At 41.5% G+C, this 18802-nt stretch overlaps 1 protein-coding gene across 1 annotated transcript in view; it reads right to left on the reverse strand.

Moving 5' to 3' along the window:
• Positions 1-18399, reverse strand: part of Smp_197760 (DNA polymerase I, putative) — a gene marked incomplete at both ends in the record, with an annotated part of 26738 nt that extends 8339 nt beyond the window's left edge. The window contains 6 exons of the mRNA XM_018791243.1: positions 649-798; positions 2827-2904; positions 7225-7391; positions 7434-7527; positions 7603-7710; positions 18394-18399. Coding sequence (XP_018645578.1) covers positions 649-798; positions 2827-2904; positions 7225-7391; positions 7434-7527; positions 7603-7710; positions 18394-18399 — 603 coding nt within the window. The remainder of the gene's footprint in view (positions 1-648; positions 799-2826; positions 2905-7224; positions 7392-7433; positions 7528-7602; positions 7711-18393) is intronic.
• Between the last annotated feature and the right edge of the window lie 403 nt (positions 18400-18802).

The raw sequence follows: 18802 nt of genomic DNA on the forward strand, positions 1-18802 counted from the left end.
TGGCCTAGCTTCAATGGACTCATGATTTCAACTATACTTAAATATCTATTTAATTTAATAGTGGAAAACTTTTCATTTATATCCATTATCCCAAAACTCACAACTGTAGATAGAAATAAGATCTTGAAGAGTTTATTTTTATGAGTAAGAAAACTTGTTTAAATTCACTTAGTATTCTTTGTTTGAATCTTTCTATTGATGTTTAGGACTGAAACTGGTCAGTCTCTTATTGACATATGTGCATACTGTGCGTATTACCTCGATATAGCCTTAATTCACAAGCATTCACAAGCGTCCTGGATTCCACTGCTAGCCACTAACCATCTCCATGTTTCAGCTCCGTGCAGTTATTTTTCATTTTATGATGTGATATGGTCTGTTATGTCTGTATACAAGCTACGCCTGTATGAAATATAATATTCGTTCGTTTAGGCTGGTCATTGGCTTCTAGACTGAAGGGTAGGGCACAGAGAGAAGCTGAAGAGTAGTGGACCAATAAGGACTTGGGAGTAGATTCAAGGTAACTAAAGCTGATTGGATGTGTAAATGGTCAACTATGAGGTACCAATACATAGCAGGTCTTCAAAACCTAATATAAGTAAAGTCCGTTTATTCAAAGGCAATAAAATAATAAAACAATTTACTTACTTGTTCAGGATTATTCAAATCTAATGAAGTTAAACTTTGATCAGCATCCCGTAATAAGTTTAAACTAAGTCGAAATATAGGCAAAAGTAGTAGATCACGAAATGATGAAGATCTTTTACGTTGTAGGAAAATTGCACGAGTAACATCAGACTAAAAAATGATCAAAAATAAATGAATTAAATTAAACACACAAATAGTATAACAGACTTTGCAAAATAGCTGCTACTTAACATCAGTTAAGTGATTGTGTAAGTGTTATATCTAAAGGTTTGATTCTTACTATGCCGCGTACTACTAGACTACTTGAACGAGAGAACCTACAACGTCGCAAGAGATAAGAAAGAAGACTAGTAAGTAGGAATTTTATTCCCCAAAACAGTGTCAAATATAGTACAGAAATCTCATGTATTTATAGTTTTTTGACTGAAAGCCAATCATCATTTCGGACAGCCAATAGGCTCATAGGGGGTCATTCTTATCCATCCAATAGGGAAGCAACACATCAACATTCTAGAATGTTCCCCTAGTGGTGATTTGATGGAATGTTTTCGGCTCTTTCTGGGTTTCTTTAGGCTTCCTAGAGTTTCCCAACGAGCTATCCTTACAGTAAGTCTGTTACAATGTTAAGAAGGTAAGATTAATTGCTGATAGGAAACTAATCTGTACTAACTCAATAAATTGGTTCTTCATATACATTTTATCATTTTAATCATTAAATCGCGGATTGAAAACCTGTCTTAATTTGCTTTACTTTACTAAATCCTCATCTCCTGATGATTAAGTGTAACCTAGGAGCACATAAATATGATCATAGTTGAAATCATGAGTCAATTGAAGCTAAACCACCATTGAAAACCTGGAAGCATTGGACGGCCGTTTCGTCCTATTGTGGGGCTCCTCAACAGTGCGCATCCACGATCCCGCCTCGCGAGATTCGAACCCAGGACCTACCAGTCTCGCGCCAGACCACTGAGCCGGCATCCAATGGTGTTAATGTCTAACTTCAACCAATCCACGAAGTTTGAGCAACCGTTCACCAATTGTCTTCAGTGAGTTGTTATCTCACAACAGACGTGGTTGAACTCCACTGGTCATTGCTTCTCACTAGAACTCCAGGATATGTATCTTGAAGTCAGTCACTAGTGAGCATATGATTATAATCATAAGGGGTTTTTGTGGAGATTTAACGAAGTCAGATAATTTCTGTTAAAATTAATGATATAAAGATAGTTTCCATTCATTTAAACATATTTAATTGTTCATAAAAACTACATGTCTATTTCATTATGATATTAAAAGATGAGATTAGGTAGTTAAACTAGAAAAGTGGTTGGTGGGAACTTGCATAGAAATGATTCAAATAACTGCAAAGGTGTTAAGTATCTTAACTCGAAAACAGAATGAGTTTGACGTAACATGGTTATAACTTGTCAGAACTTCAGGGTAGAAAGCACAAAACCTCCAAAATGAATTTAACTGGAGTATATTACGGGTTACGCGAAGCTTTACTGTTAACTTGATATCATTAAAACTTTAAATGATATGAAGATATTAACTAAAATGAGATGAAAAAAGGCAAAGGAGATAATAAAGGTATTCGGCGATAGGTAACGGGAGACAACTGTCCAGACTTATTAAGGAAACGGGTATTAAATATCCGACTGTTAGTAAAACTATCTCGAGAAAAGACGAGATTATTATTCACTCTCAGTCCATCAGATTGAACTGATGGATTGAACAATCTAAGACACACAACTTATGGTAAACTGTAGTCGGAATGGGTTTCTTGAAACGGTGTTCGTCAGGCTTTTCAGCTTTCTTCATTTTTATTTAATATTGTCAAAAAATATACGTTATATTAGCTGCTTCCACCACAGAATGACATGGGATAGAGTTTTTGGAAACCGAGGACTGATTCGACCAAGTTAAAGAATTTCCTGCATCAGGGATTGGACCGTAGTCAGTCATATGCAAAAGCATCGGATGAATGTCATACTTTATTACAAACAAACTGGAAGTTGGTGTTGTGAATCATTAGATCCCCATTCAATGGTTTAAAGATGATGAGATCGCTGTGAAACTAGGAGGACTTGAGTTTGATTATTGGTGAGATATAATATGGGGTGTAGTATGCAACAACAATGGAACATACTTCTATACCATTTAGCAAATACTTACCTCACAATCATGATTCATTTCCGAAACTAAATTATTGAGTATCTGCACTCCAGTAAGAATGGCGCTTGTTTGACCGCACTGAAAACGATTGAAAGCAAAAAAGTTAACATGAATTAACACAGATGTTGTACAAGTACGCCAATGAATAATGAATTTTAAAGAAGAAACGCAAAACAAACTTTTGACTGGCGTTGCCTAAATAATTTGGCAAAGAGAAAAGAAACATACAGGTGGCATTAAGGAGTGATCAAGTTACATTACTAATCAGTCAGTTATAGTGAATGTAGAACAGGAGAAACGTGAATTGACCCAATTAGCCAAATCACATCAGAAAAATGAGATGAAACGAACAAAAAATAAACAGTCAAGGTTTGGAAACATAACTATGATAGTACTGACGGTTGAAAAGACTAAACAATGAGAACATAGTTTGAGAAGAGGGGATTAAGAACAATGTATAAATTAATACTACAACTCAAGATCTGTGGGAAGATAGAAAGCTCAAGAATCTGAGTCAACGACTACTTATTAGCTCTATCATTTAACATCCAGAAAGACTGATAGACTTTACTTCAAAGGCTACAATCAGATAATCTAGACCTGTTATGAATTTTAAAAAAATAAAAACAAGTCGTACGCCAATTCGTTATAATTTTATATCCGGCTTTTTATCGCGTGAATTATCCATCAATCGAAATACGACTTTTCCAATCTTAACACTATACCAAATCAATGACGTTCGACCAGTATGAGCAGTCTAGCTACCTTATTAGTCCCTTGTCCGCCTAACCCTTCCAATTAAGTCCAGAACACCAATTACAGCTTCTGCTATGCAAATCATTTATTTCAAGCATACTCGGTTTATATACCAATCAGACAGACAGACCACATCACACCATAAAATAGAAAATAATATTCGTAAAAGATCAAGTCAAATGTGGCTGTGAACGTGGGAGACAGTAATCAATAAACTGAATATAATTTAAGAACAATAAATCGTATGATAATAATTTATAGGTCAAAATAAAGCTTATAACAAGATGAATATAGATATACACGATCTAATTACTGAATAGTTAAACAATAAGAATATACATATATATAGAATAATGGTTCATTAATGGGTCCCGGAAGTTACCCGTACTTATTTCTTCACTAGGATAAAAACATCTCCTCTTTCTTTTATTGAAGATTCGAAGTTAAGGTCCTGATTTTTAAAAAATTATCTGTAACTTGAAATTCTCCAACATTTTCCTCCCCCACAAAATAATGTTGGATCCTCGTATCTTCAAGTTACAATTAATATGACTTCGTTTAAAACACATTTCTCGCATTGGATGGGGAATCCACTAGAAATGACTAGATGATGATGAACGACATTTAATTTTAGGTCATCAGAATTTGGCCCTTCTGAAACATTTCTACCAAATTCATTAAGAATTTCACTAATGGATACTGGGTAACTAGGGAAATCAGCATCTAACAAATTGCACTAGATTTCTCAGTATTTGATTAATCTGATCTATTTGTGAACCAATACTATGCATAAATTTTTTATCGTATAATTGCTAAATAACTAAACTATTCATATTCCTATTCCCCACATGTTTAAACTCAGGTCATGCTCTAGTGAGAGCGCATATTCGTCTGTGTCTTACTGGACGCAGGAAAGACATTGTAAAGAAACCTCTTAGGGTTCTACGTAATGGTAGGCAAGCCAAGAATATATTTCAGAAACAGCTAGAAAAACAGTTACACAGTCATGTAAGTTGTGCCCACCCCGAGGCAGCGTGGAATGACATCCGAAAAGCTGTGGAAACAGCAGTAATATCTGCTAGTACGGTAAACCATAAGATTACGGAAAAACACTGGATCTCAACAGCATCTACCGCACTGATAGATGCTCGAAAACTCTTCCCATCTTGCTCTGGCGGAGTCAGCTTAAGCGCAGGCTAATTAGAAGCCTACGCAATGGTCGTGAACAGTGGTGGGTAGCGAAAGCAAGAGAGATGGAAAAGGCAGCAGCAATAGGTAACAGCAGACAACTGTTCAGGCTTGTTAAAGAGACCGGTATTAGGAACCCGAATATCAGTGAAACCATCTCAGATAAAGATGGGCATATTATTCATTCTCGATTCAGGAGATTGGATCGATGGGCAGAACACTTTAGGGATCAGTTCAACTGGCCTTCAGCCACACTTCAGTTACCCACGATCCCCAGTCGTCCTGAATGGCAAGTTAATGTAAATCCTCCAACTCTTTACGAGGTTGAAAAAGCTATAGAAAATCTAAAGCGAGGGAGAGCCGCGGGCCCTGACAGGTTTACCCCTGAGATTTTTAAGGACGGCGGTACAGTACTAGCAACGAGATTGACTGAGGTCTTAGGTAGAATCTGGGAACTGGACGTAATTCCATCTGACTGGTCCCAATCACTGATTGTGCCAGTCTATAAGAAAGGACAAAAGTCCTCCTGTGACAATCACAGAGGAATCAGTTTGACTAATATAGTGTCTAAAATATTAGCTTCAATAATACTTAAGCGCCTAACCAAAGCTCGTGAAGAGCAGACTAGAGGAAACCAGGCTGCTTTTCGACCTGGACGTGGTTGCATAGACCAGATATCCACTCTACGTCAGGTCCTAGAACATAGACATACGTTCAGACGTCCCACAATAGTAGTATTTCTTGACCTTAAGGCGGCATTTGACTCCGTTGATCGTGAGGTTCTATGGCAGTGTTTGTCAGTGAAAGGAGTACCAAAGAAGTACATTAACCTCATAAAGGCTCTCTACTCGAACACAACTGGTCGAGTTAGAGCCTATGGCGAACTGTCATCAGAATTGATTACCTCAAGTTGTGTTCGTCAGGGCTGTCCACTCTCCCCATTCTTGTTTAGCCCTGTCGTTGACATAATTTTAGAGATATCACTTTCATCAGCTTAATCTCCAGGAGTTGGACTTTTACCGGGAGATTCACTTGTTGACTTAGAATATGCCGATGACATAGTTCTATTTGGTGAAGACGCTGACAAAATGCAGTCTCCTGACCACCATATGCAACAATGAAAGCATGCTTGGGATGCAATTCTCCTCTTTGAAATGGAAAATGTTGCTTCGGGATTAGGTTGCATCGACAGATGAATTATTGATATGGAGTGAAGTAGTTGAGCGTGTCGACCGCTTCACTTATCTTGGGAGTTTCGTTAGCTCTTGTGGTCTGGTGTGTGACGAAATCTCACCACGGATACGGAAGGCGCGTCTAGCCTTCGCCAACTTGCGTCATTTATGGCGTAGGCGAGATATCCGTCTAGCAACAAAAGGACGGGTTTAGTGTGTAGCAGTTCGTTCCGTCCTACTTTATGATAGTGAAACATGGCCGGTAAGATTAAAGGATATTCGCAGGCTGCTAGTATTTGATCATAGGTGACTTCGAAACATTGCTCGTATATCCTGGGACACTGGGAAAGTGATGCAGTTGTTAGGAAACGGGTACGGGTAAGGATGGCAAATCGATTGGTGAAGTAGTGAAACTTCATCAGTCGAGATGGCTGGGACAAGTGTCACGTATGCCAAACCACCGACTGCCCCGACGTGCAATGTTTTGTGGTGTAGGAGTAGGTTGGAAGAAAGCTAAGGGGCGGTCAGACCAAAACATCGCGCCAAGATAGTAGCTACGGTCTGAACTTTACTTAATATTGTCGACTGAAATTGAGAACCATCACTACTGAATGCTTTTACAATCAAATAATTGCTCAGAAACTTCAGGTTTCATAACTGAATCCTAATGGAATCGTATATGTGCACTGTTGAGCTGTTTGAGACTGATTAGGGATAAACACAACTTTAGACTTAACAGTCAATATTTACGACTACTATTGACCTGCATAAACAATCACTTACAGAAGAAACTCGTTCTGCAGCAACAATCACTACTTTTACAGTAATGATGCACTCTTGAGGTTTCGAGTTTTATCTATTAAAAGGGAGTATACTCTCAGGGTTTTAAAGAAGTACAACAATGTATTCAGCATACTTCAAACTAACTCATTACCTTTCAACGAGAATGGATCCTAAAACGTCATTAGTTTGTGAGAATAACTGTTAGAAACAGTCTTTGTGAAGATTCAAATAGAGATAATGATAAGTCAAATTAACATCACTGGTCATTATGCTACCACAGGATTGTATATCAACAACGAAATTCAGAGACACCTCAAAAATCGCTATATAATCTGTTATTAACTGAGTATACAACAGTTTGCTAACTACTGAATCTGTTAATAATACACTAGTAATCGTTTTAAAAGGAAGAACGCTAGTTCGAATTAAACGGCTTTCCGCTAATATTAAATGCTAACAGTTTTAAATTTATGTTCGCAGCTTAACAGAGTTTACTCACCTCAATAAACTTTGACGCACAGTCCAAAATATCACAAAATCCAGGACTACCGTCTATTGAATCTAGCCATCCCAACTTTGTTAGCCGACAAATAAGTGTGATTAATGCTTGCTGTACAAATTTTTCCAATCCAGCATGCCCAGCTAGATAATTTAAAGCAAAATCTCCTGTTTAAGAAACATTTAAGAGGAATGAATAAAAAAACTTACGAATGGCTAAACGTGATGCATGTGAAATTATAGCATCTCGATTGGAAATATATTTGGTCAAAGCTGTAGAAGCAATAAGCTGTGAGTAGCACGACTAGACAAATTAAAAGCAATTATAATGAAATATTTACAGTTGAATGCTGTAAAAGTAACTGGCATATAGAAGGACAATCAGCCCGTTCACATAAGGAAGAACAAGCTTTTTCTGCTTGACTACGGATTTCCGGATCACTAGTTGTATATAGTTCTCTGCAAAAGTATTCCAGCTGTTCAGTTCCTGTACAAAGGTAAAGAAAATTAAATTAGTAGTAGTTAGTGAGATTTCCAAAAATAAAGAACATATGTGGGTCCATTCAAGTTCGCATACCACATTAGCAGAACAAGAAAAAAAATTACCAAAACAAATTCTAGAGTATAAGTAGTACTGACATCGTGAGTATTAATGCGACTTCAGATCATTTAGCATCAGTAAAATTACGCCTGTTACCCCTTGTTGAGGACAGGCCTCTGAACAAGAATCTCCAAACAAATCTCTCCTGGGCCCTTCTTTACTTTTTATTTATTTATTTAAACACATATATATTGGTACAAAAGGGCACCAGATACATATGCGCCACACAAAATAATGAAAGTAGGAAGAGAAAGGATGAAAAGATAATGCGGACTAAAATGTACAACCAGAAAACTCTTTCAGTTAAGAAAGTTAGAACCACTCTTTATGTAGAAAGTAAAAGAAGGTTGCAGCAGGATCGCCACTGGCTTCTATTCTGAGCCATATCTGATAACGTCTCTAGCCACTATGTTGCACCATCTCAAGGACCCCAGCCAGGGAGTCGTGGAGGACCAACAGAAGCTAGCCCTTTGCAGCTTTCTTTCATGCCACGACACCATGTCATACACTGACCACCTCTCCGCTTTTTCCAACCAGTCCCAGAGTCGGCAAATAATGCACGGCGTGGAAGTCTCTGGGACGATATCCGTAAAACATGTCCAAGCCACCGAAGTCGGTGTTTCAAGATGGTGACACCAATTGAATTATCGTCTCTGCGCCCGAACACACGATGCCGAACCTCTGCATTACTAACATGGTGTTGCCACTGGATGTCAGCAATCCTTCGGAGACAACGATGATCGAACACAGAGAGACGTCTAACATCCTCAACTCGGAGAGGCCAGGTTTCACAAGCATAGAGCAAGACTGCTCTCACCGACGCGTTGTAGATCCGACCTTTTACAGCCAGACTAACATCACGAAGGCGCCAAAGATGGCCCAGATTGGCATAAGCCGCTCTGGCTTTCATTATACGTGCATCAATCTCATCACTCACGCCACCACCAGCACTTATATAGATACCTAGATACACGAACTTCTCAACTACTTCAATCTGCTCACCATCCAGGGTGAGTACAGGATGAGAATCCTGCCAGTCTTGTAGGAGTACCTTGCACTTGGAGGGTGCAAAGCACATGCCGTACCTGCGGACACTGATTGCCAACTGATTAAGTGCGGATTGCATGCCTTGGGCATTATCGCACAGTAAGACAATATCATCCGCATACTCGAGGTCGAGAAGTCGTTCTCCAGGCAACATATCCACACCGCCATTACTTACATCCATCAGAGCTGTTTCCAGGATGTCATCGATGGCAAAGTTGAAGAGGAATGGTGAGATCGGGCAACCCTGACTAACCCCACTGCTCGAATGGACAAGGGGAGAAAGGTGGTTGTATGCCCTCACTCTGCCTGAGGTGTTCGTATACAGGGCCTTAAAGATGTAATGAAACTTCTCAGGCACACCCTTCAATAGACATCCCCAGAGAACAGTCCTGTCCAACGAATCGAAGGCCGCCCTGATATCAAGAAACACTACGATTGTTGGCCTGCGATAAGTATGACGGTGTTCTAACATTTGACAGAGGGTGAAGATGTGATCAATGCATCCTCGACCAGAACGAAAACCAGCCTGCTCCTCGCGAGTCAATCGTTCTCGGGTTTTAAACAACCTACGAAGAATGATAGAAGCCAATAGTTTGGACGCAATCGAAAGTAGACTTATCCCCCGATAGTTATTGCAGGAACAACGCGAACCCTTTTTAAAGATAGGGACGACTGTTGACTCATTCCATGATGTTGGAACACTTTCTTGCTCCCAAACCTTTCCAAACAACACAGTCAATTCCTTAGTCAGAAAGTCACCACCATCTTTAAAAAGAGCCAGAGGTAAGTCATCTGGGCCAGGTGATTTGTAACGTTTCAAGAGTTGGAGTTCCTTGCGGACTTCCGCCTCGTTTGGTGGATCAGTCGTCACCGGCCATGGGGGGCAGGACAAGCTGGTTGATGTTGCCGGAGCAGCAGGCCAGTTGAACTGCCCTTCGAAAAATTCCGCCCATCGTCCAAGACGTCGACAGATGTTAGTGATTGGCATCCCGTCATCCTCGTAGATTGTTTCACTCACACCAGACTTCTTGCTGCCAGTGGCTCGGATGAGTTGGAAGAGCTTCCGGCAGTTACCAGATGCAGCTGCTGCTTCCATCTCATTAGCACGCTCCGACCACCAGGCTTCCCGGTCCTTACGCAAGCTTTGCCCGATTTCATTACGTAACAGCCTTCGTTTGTGGTCAAACTCACGGTCACCCGGAGTAGACCGACGGGCTTCGATCAATTGTAAGGAGCCAGAAGAAACCCAGTGCTTGTAAGCGGGACGTTCCGCGAAGCCGCAAGCGGCTTTACTCGCCATTTTCATGGCGTCGTGAAGATGCAACCAATGCTCATCTATACTTTTCGGTGGGATGTTAGCTAGCCTAGAGGCTAACTTCGCTCGATACTTACTTGCAACAGATGTTGCAGCCAGTTTACTAACATCGATCCGTTGGTGGTGGTCAATCCTTCGGCCACTGAAAAGTAAGGTGAGATTGGCGCAGACCAGGGCATGATCAGACTCCAGATAGGTACTCCAGAAGGAGCGGCAGTCTTGTACACAACCACGCCAGCGGTAGCTGATCGCGATGTGATCAATCTGAGTCCAGGCTTGGGATGCAGAGGGAGGACGCCAGGTGGCACACCGGCGATGACTGTGCCGGAAGTTAGTGCTGGCCAGAAACAGGTTGTGGTCTGTGCACAGTTGCAGCAAACGGTCCCCGTTATCTGTCCTGCGACCAACAAGTCCCCATCGGCCACCTAAACGACTCTAATCTAACAGCACATAACTGACTGTTAATGGGGATCCAATCGATTAGTGCTGCCTCAGCCCTAGCGCTTAGTGCAACACCAACGCCAGCAAGACCAGACGAAGATACCACAGGGTCCCCGGATAAGCGCACGTGGAACAAGCTTTTCGAGACAGATGGAGAGCGAATTTGTAGTACTTCACCAGAGTCTTGAATACGGGTCTCGGATAGACAGCAAACATCAATATTAAGACTTCCTAAAGACATAGCCAGCCCCATCTGTTGTCCGATCTGCATTAGTGTGCGAACGTTGAAGGAAGCCAGCTTGAACGGCGTACGTGGTTTCAGAAAGACTGCTTCAGTATTCGTAATCGGTGGAAGCATTCACTTTCAACCAGACAGTGACTGGAGATCGTTTAGATAGGACAGATTTTCCACCATGGGCGAGCTACTGCATAAGTTGGAAAGGAAGGATACACAATTTGAGAATAAAGGGAGTGAAAAAGCGACGTAGTAAATAATAGTAATAATAATAATAATAATAATGGTAATAATAATAATAATAGTGTAAATTGTCTTGCTTCTAGTGTGAGCGAGAATAGTATCGTCAATAGAATTCATCATTTCATTTATTTGTGTGTGGGCTGTGATACTGCCCAGGTGCCCAACACGAAGCAAGTGGTTTTTTTAGGGGGCCACACCCAAAGCCTTTGACCTAAAGGTCTGATCCACAAGGCAGTGGAGCATCGTAAGGAGATGCAGTCCCATGGTAGCCGGTGACCAACAGTTGGTTCATACGCCATTCGTTCCATCAGGATACTGGAGCCCATGTCCACCATTGGTTTGGAATCAGGGTTTTCCAACTCCCCTAGGTGAACTTTCTGTGTCCAACAACCCGGTTAAAGCTCCAGACATTCCCTTTTCGTCTTCTCGATTTCATAAACAACAGTAATGCCACGAGAAGGCAGTGAGTAGGACTTCCCTGACAGAGGCTATATATTCGCTGGCCATGTGAGAGCATTTCGAGAGGGAGAGTGGGCTCTCCCCACTCTCGGCCGTACCAGGGCACCAGTTGTCACCAAGTATTATTTATCTTTTGAATATATACCTCCGATTCCCGATGCAATGTTTCCCTAGGTCCTCCTCTTTCCTTTCCGCCTTCACAATTACGAGTTACGGCTTGTCTTGTGATACAGTTTGATGATTCCCGCAATGTGTCTCCTATCCACCCCCAACGTCTTTTCATAGTTGCCTATTCAGCTGAAACTTTGTTTGTTCTCTGCTACAACGGGTTGCTGCTGACAGTGTCTGGCCAACGGATCTGGAGTATCTTCTGTAGATAACTGCTTATAAAAACCTCTGCCTTTCTGACAATGATTATCGCAGTTATTTGATTTTCAGATCAAGAGTAACATCTGAAGTTAAATTCAAGAATCCTGTACGATTTGTACAAAACACTCGCTCACGATTCTTACCAGCTCTAGTTCACAATAGTAAATAAAGCTAGCGGTTGGTAAGTACAAACGTGGTTCTACTTATACGAGTGTGAGCCTGGTGAACTTAAGATACACAAGTATTGTAGACTACTTGTTTGGAGACTCACAATGTTTGAGAGCTTATTGAAAAGCCATCGACTTCATACGGTTTTTAAGTTTAAATATATCATTTCATATTGAGAATAATAGCTCAGTTGATCCAAAACCATTACTTCGGTTGATGAGGCATGAAGTGTTGAAACCTATGGTAGCGCGACATTGTGTGAAGATTGTTGACACCAAGTGATTTACTTTATTTCACTTGATACACAATAAACTAAGGCACCAAGAATCAGGTCAAGTCAAGGACGTGGGAAGGGTTAGTCGTGGCGATAAGAGAGTTATTAGGTGTAGGAGGGATTTGAAAGTGACCAACTTGGTCTCGTGTGCTGTTACGGGTATGAGGGCTAATATCACTTCCCGGCTGCCCACACCGTGGAAGGGTATTTCTTGAGGGACCTGAAAAAAAAGTTGGATTAGTGTTGGTCTTAACGACCTGGGAGCGTGACCGCAGTGCCCAAGGGACAACCGCTTGAGGCCGTGGGAAGGGTTAGTCAAGAATAAAATGCACCACACAAAATATAAGTAACGTTGTGAGGAAACAGAAACACCTTTTACGGGAAAAATGTTAGACAATCAACAAGGACAATATATGATACGAAAGTTTAGCGGAAAATACAAACGACAGACTAGGACGCTCCCAGTCGAAGTTCTACCATATTTATGAAGAATAAAATAACGCAATGACCACTGAATGCCAGAAATCCTTCGGAGACAACGATCATCAAACACAGAACTTTCTAGCATCTTCAACTCTGAGGCGCCAAGTTTTACAACCAAAGAGCGAAACTGCTTTAACCGTCGCCTTCCATATTTGACATTTTACATCACAACTGACTACACAAGAGCACCAAAGATGACTGGATGAAACTAACAAAAACTACTATACTAACTACAGATAGAATGATCTCACTAATAACGTCACTACCAGTATTGCACAATTATCCGACCGTTGCTGCTACCTTGACGTGGTGGTCGGGTTTGCCTATCGTGATGAATTAATCGAGCTATACTAGCTGGAACAATCGTTCCTCAAGGTCCTACCATGACAGACAGGTCGTTTGAAGAGCGGTGAGACTAAAAGCAGCAAACTCAAGGTCCGAAGGCGAAGTCGTACTGCTGACTGTACAGAGGTGTGACAGCAGTAAGGTGTTTCCTTCAGACAACCAGCATGACAGCGATACTGCCTTCCCACAAGGAGTGGTGTTAGAAAAGGTCGACCCTAAAAATGCACACCTCGCCTCATCCAACGGATATCCGTCTCCGGCGGTAAGGTCCTTTGAAGAACGGAGCTAACACAAAAACTACCCACAAAAAGGTCGTGTGTGACCGACCTCGAGCAGTTGTCCGTTGGGCACTGCGGTCACGCTCTCAGGTCATTAAGACCACTTCTAACCCAATTTCCTTTTCAGGTACCTCTAGAAGAACTCTTCCACGGTGTGGGCAGCCGGGAAGTGATAACTGCCCTCATACCTCTAACAGCACTCAAGACCACTGTATTCATAATCAATCTCCTTCTTCAATTCCTACTATTCCTTCTACCTTGACTTTCAACATTAAACTTCCTCATCCGGTTTCCTCCTCAAGTGTCACCATGGCCAACGATTCTAGTGCGCAAAACGCTGTCCCAGGTCTACTAAAACCTCGCTCCAAACTACACATTGGAGCCTTCAACGTACGTACCCTATGCCAAATCGGTCAACAGGCCTCCTTAGCTAAAACCCTAGAATCTCGTACCATTGATGTATGCTGTGTCTCCGAAACACACATACAGGATCCTAGTGTGGTCATTCACTTGACCTCACCTCGCCAAAATTGACAGCCAACGAAATACACCCTCCGTGTATCTGGCGATCCCATGACTAGTTCTCGTGGACTTGCAGGTGTAGACATAGCACTAAGTACAAGGACAGAACAGGCACTACTAGAATGGATCCCCGTTAACAGTCGCCTGTGTGCTGTCCGGCTAAATGGCTCCAAAAAACTCAGAGGGATAGGGACACACATCGTTGCCTTTTCGTCGTTTCTGCCTACGCTCCCACTGACTGCAGCCATGATGAAGTGAAAGATGACTTTTACAGAAAGCTCTCTGAGCTTCTTCAGAAAGCTAAGCGCTCAGACATAGTAGTCGTAGCGGGTGACTTTAATGCCCAGGTAGGCAGCTTAAATCAAACAGAAAGACATTTAGGTGGGTGTTTTAGTATTCCGGCTCAACGAACCGATAATGGTGATCGTCTGTTGCAACTGTGTTCAGACAATCGTTTATTTTTAGCAAGCACTAGTTTTAAGCATAAGGAGAGACATGGCGACCACCTGCACCAAACCAACGATGGACTCAAATAGACCATATTGTCATCAGTCATCGTTGGAGAGGCTCAATAGAAGATTGTCGCTCGTATTGGAATACTTGTTTAGACTCTGATCACGCTTTAATACGAACGCGCATTTGTCTGCGCCTCAATGGACGCAGGAAAAGTACACTAAGAAGACCTATTAGGATTGAACTGGAGGACGAGAAAGCCAAATGCGAATTCCAGAAACAACTGAGTTCACATCTAGGCAGTTCTGTAAACGAGACTGACTCAGATGCTGCTTGGAAAGACACACGAACAGCTGTGGAAACAGCAGTAACATCTATTAGTTATTTAAACCATAGGGCTCCAAAAAACCAGTGGATTTCTTCTAAGTCTATTTCACTGATGGATTCGCGTAAACTCATCCCATCAGGCTCTGAACACGACGAACAGCGTAAACAAATTAGATCTAGGTTAACTAAAAGTCTAAGGAACGATCGTGAGCAGTGGTGGGCAACGAAAGCAAAGGAGATGGGAAAGGCAGCGGCTATAGGCAACACCAGGCAACTATTCAGACTAATAAAAGAAACCGGAATTAAGAAGTCAAGTGTAAGTGAGACAATCTCAGAAAAAGACGGAACCCTTATCTGCTCTCAACCCAAACGTTTAGAACGATAGGCGGAACACTTTAAGGAGCAGTTTAGCTGGCCTTCAGCTACTGCACAACTACCCACTATTCCCAGACAGTCTGAATGGAACATTGAAGTAGGCCCCCCAACCCTACTTGAAGTTCAAAAGGCTATAAGTAATCTGAAACGAGGAAGAGCATCTGGTCCAGATGGATTGGCTCCAGAGGTCTTTAAATATGGTGGCCCAATTTTAGCGATTAGGTTGACTTATTTATTTATTTAAACACATAAATATTGGTACAAAGGGGCACCAGATAAATATGCGCCTCACAAATATCATTCGATTTGTGTGAGGGCTGTGATACTGCCCAGGTGCCCAACACGAAGCAAGTGGTTTTTTTAGGGGGCCACACCCAAAGCCTTTGACCTAAAGGTCTGATCCACAAGGCAGTGGAGCATCGTAAGGAGATGCAGTCCCATGGTAGCCGGTGACCAACAGTTGGTTCATACGCCATTCGTTCCATCAGGATACTGGAGCCCATGTCCACCATTGGTTTGGAATCAGGGTTTTCCAACTCCCCTAGGTGAACTTTCTGTGTCCAACAACCCGGTTAAAGCTCCAGACATTCCCTTTTCGTCTTCTCGATTTCATAAACAACAGTAATGCCACGAGAAGGCAGTGAGTAGGACTTCCCTGACAGAGGCTATATATTCGCGTGGCCATATGAGAGCATTTCGAGAGGGAGAGCAGACTCTCTCCACTCTCGGCCGTACCAGGGCATTTGGGGGCATTAGGTTGACTAATATTCTGGCTAAAATCTGGGAGACGGACGTAATCCCATCTGACTGGTCACAATCTCTGATTGTCCCAATATATAAGGAGCCAAAATCATCCTGTGATAACCAAAGAGGGATTAGTCTGACTAACATAGCATCTAAAACACTAGCCTCAATAATTATCAGGCGCCTAACTAAGACTCGTGAACTGCAAACACGAGAAAATCAGGCTGTCTTCAGACCTGGTCGTGGCTGTATTGACCACATATTCACCATTCGTTAAGTTTTAGAGCACAGACATGTTTATCGGCGTCCGACAATGATAGTTTTTCTTGACTTGAAAGCAGCATTTGACTCTGTAGACCGAGAGGTTTTGTGGCAGTGTCTGTCATTGAAAGGTGTACCCCAGAAACAAATAAACCTTGTGAAGGCATTTTACTCGAACACTACCAGTCGAGTGAAAGCTTATGGCGAACTGTCATATGATTTTACAACCTCAAGTGGTGTCCGACAAGGATGTCTACTATCCCCATTTTTGTTTAACTTCATGATAGACCTGTTGCTGGAAATAACACTCTCGTCGACTGAATTTTCAGGAACTCATCTCCTACCAGGAGGTTCACTAAGCGACTTAAAAATACGCAGATGACATAGTCCTGTTTGGTGAAGACACTGACAAAATGCAGAGTCTTCTGTTAGAACTGAGTAATGATGCAAGGATGTTTGGGATGCGTTTCTCCCCATCCAAATGTAAATTGTTACTCCAGGACTGGCCTGCGTCAACACCTGAACTAAGGATGTGGAGTGAAGTAGTCGAACGCGTCGACAACTTCACCTATCTTGGAAGTCTGATCAGTCCAAATGGGTTGGTGTCTGACGAAATCTCAGCACGGATTCAAAAAGCTTGTTTGGCTTTTGCCAACTTACGTCACCTATGGCGAAGACGAGATATCCGTCTATCAATTAAGGGACGAGTATACTGAGCAGCAGTTCGCTCTGTTCTACTTTACGGCTGCGAAACATGGCCATTAAGAGTAGAAGATACTCGTAGGTTACTAGTATTTGACCACAGATGTCTTAGAAATATTGCTCGCATCTGCTGGTATCACCAGGTAAGTAATAGTGAGGTTAGACGCAGGGTATTATGGAATGATGGTAAATCAGTTGATGAGATCATGAATCTTCATCGACTGAGATGGTTAGGCCACGTGTTACGTATGCCTGAACACCGATGACCACGACGCGCAATGCTGACTAGTATAGGGGATGGCTGGAAGAGAGTTAGGGGCGGCCAAACCAAGACATGGCATCAATGCTTGAAGTCACTACCTTCTAGTCTGAGCCATGCTGGCAGATGCAGACTACCTGGTTGGGATCCGCGTGACTATCGTAACCAGTGGTTGGAGACTGTGGGTGACATGGCTCAGAGTCGATCACAATGGCGTAGGTGTATACACTCTTTATCTTTCCTTAAACCTTGAGATTAAAATTGCTTTATAACTTTTTTCCTTCCTATACTATATCCTTATATACAACCTTTCTTTATATACTACCACCACTAAATTAATTACTTCTATGAATCTGGTGTTCATCTTGTTGTGCTAACGAGGTATGGCAACTTGGACCGATGCGTATATGTGCCTGGTCCTACGTTGTAGCTGGCTGACTGACTACTACTAACGGATCACCATCGTTTCTGTGATATATATATATATATATATATATATATATATATACTTTCCGCTTTACTACATGTACTACATTTCAGATGGTACCCACATAAGCATAGTTGGCAGTAAGCCCAGAAAACTATATTATTATCCAACTAATCGGTAGTTTCTCTTAGAACAATATCTTTGATGCATGATCCTTTCTACAGCCATTACTCATACAATCCTCACTGCATTGAGATGTCATTTTTCGAAAAATCTATTCTTCTGTGATCATGAGGTGTGGCGACTTGAACTCGCATACACATGCCCCAGGTTCTAAGTTATGTATAATCAACTGAGAGACCGATATTCGAGGACTACTGCCGCAATAATAACTCTTACTCAATTAAACACTAATCGAATTTACGGAAAACCGTAAGCTGCTAGTTGTTCCGAGGTTTACATACAATGTGCACTGAATTTGAAAGATATTTTACGAATTTCCCCACCTAACTTTCCAATTAAACTTTGTAGTAGCACAAAGTTACTTAATAACCGGATTCTGAATACAACAGGAAGTGTCAGGTATGAATACACGGCCAGCAGCACAGATCACTTCTGATATATAGCAAGCGAATTGAAAAATTTTTCTCAAGTAAAAAACCATGCAATATATATATATATATATATATAAATTTGCATTTACTACATTCACTTCGAGGATGAGAACACGTGAGAGCAACTGAGTGATAAAAACCATCGAGAAATATCTAGATAATATGATGGTACTTAGTGTTTTTCCTGTATTATGTTTGTGAGAGCAGTAAAGATAATAGACAACTTACATTCATTTCTTAGTAGCACACCTATTTACAATATGCGCTCTTGCCTTAATTTCCAATACACCCAACCTTTTTGTCACGAGGTGGTATTAGCTGATAGGTTTATTTCTGCTCGTTTTTTGTTGCTTTAAGACGGTTATCAGTATTTGGTAATGTACGATGGGTGGTTGTGACCAGTTCCATTACATCACTTGTTCAACAATGACCGACATAGTCACAATTTAGTTTATGCACGACCGATCCTTACGGAATTCAGCTTGCTGATCTCGACGTTTGTGATTTTCAGAATCCTTCATTCAGTTCAACAAAACTCCGTTGTAATTCTTTCCTTTTATTAACAGTACTGTTCTTCCTCTGTTGTCCTCACATATGCTCAGATCTTTTTTTTTGGTATCTCGATGAGGTTCCCGAC

This window comes from Schistosoma mansoni, assembly GCF_000237925.1.
Source record: "Schistosoma mansoni, WGS project CABG00000000 data, chromosome 3 unplaced supercontig 0141, strain Puerto Rico, whole genome shotgun sequence".
NCBI classification, from domain to species: Eukaryota; Metazoa; Platyhelminthes; class Trematoda; order Strigeidida; family Schistosomatidae; genus Schistosoma; species Schistosoma mansoni.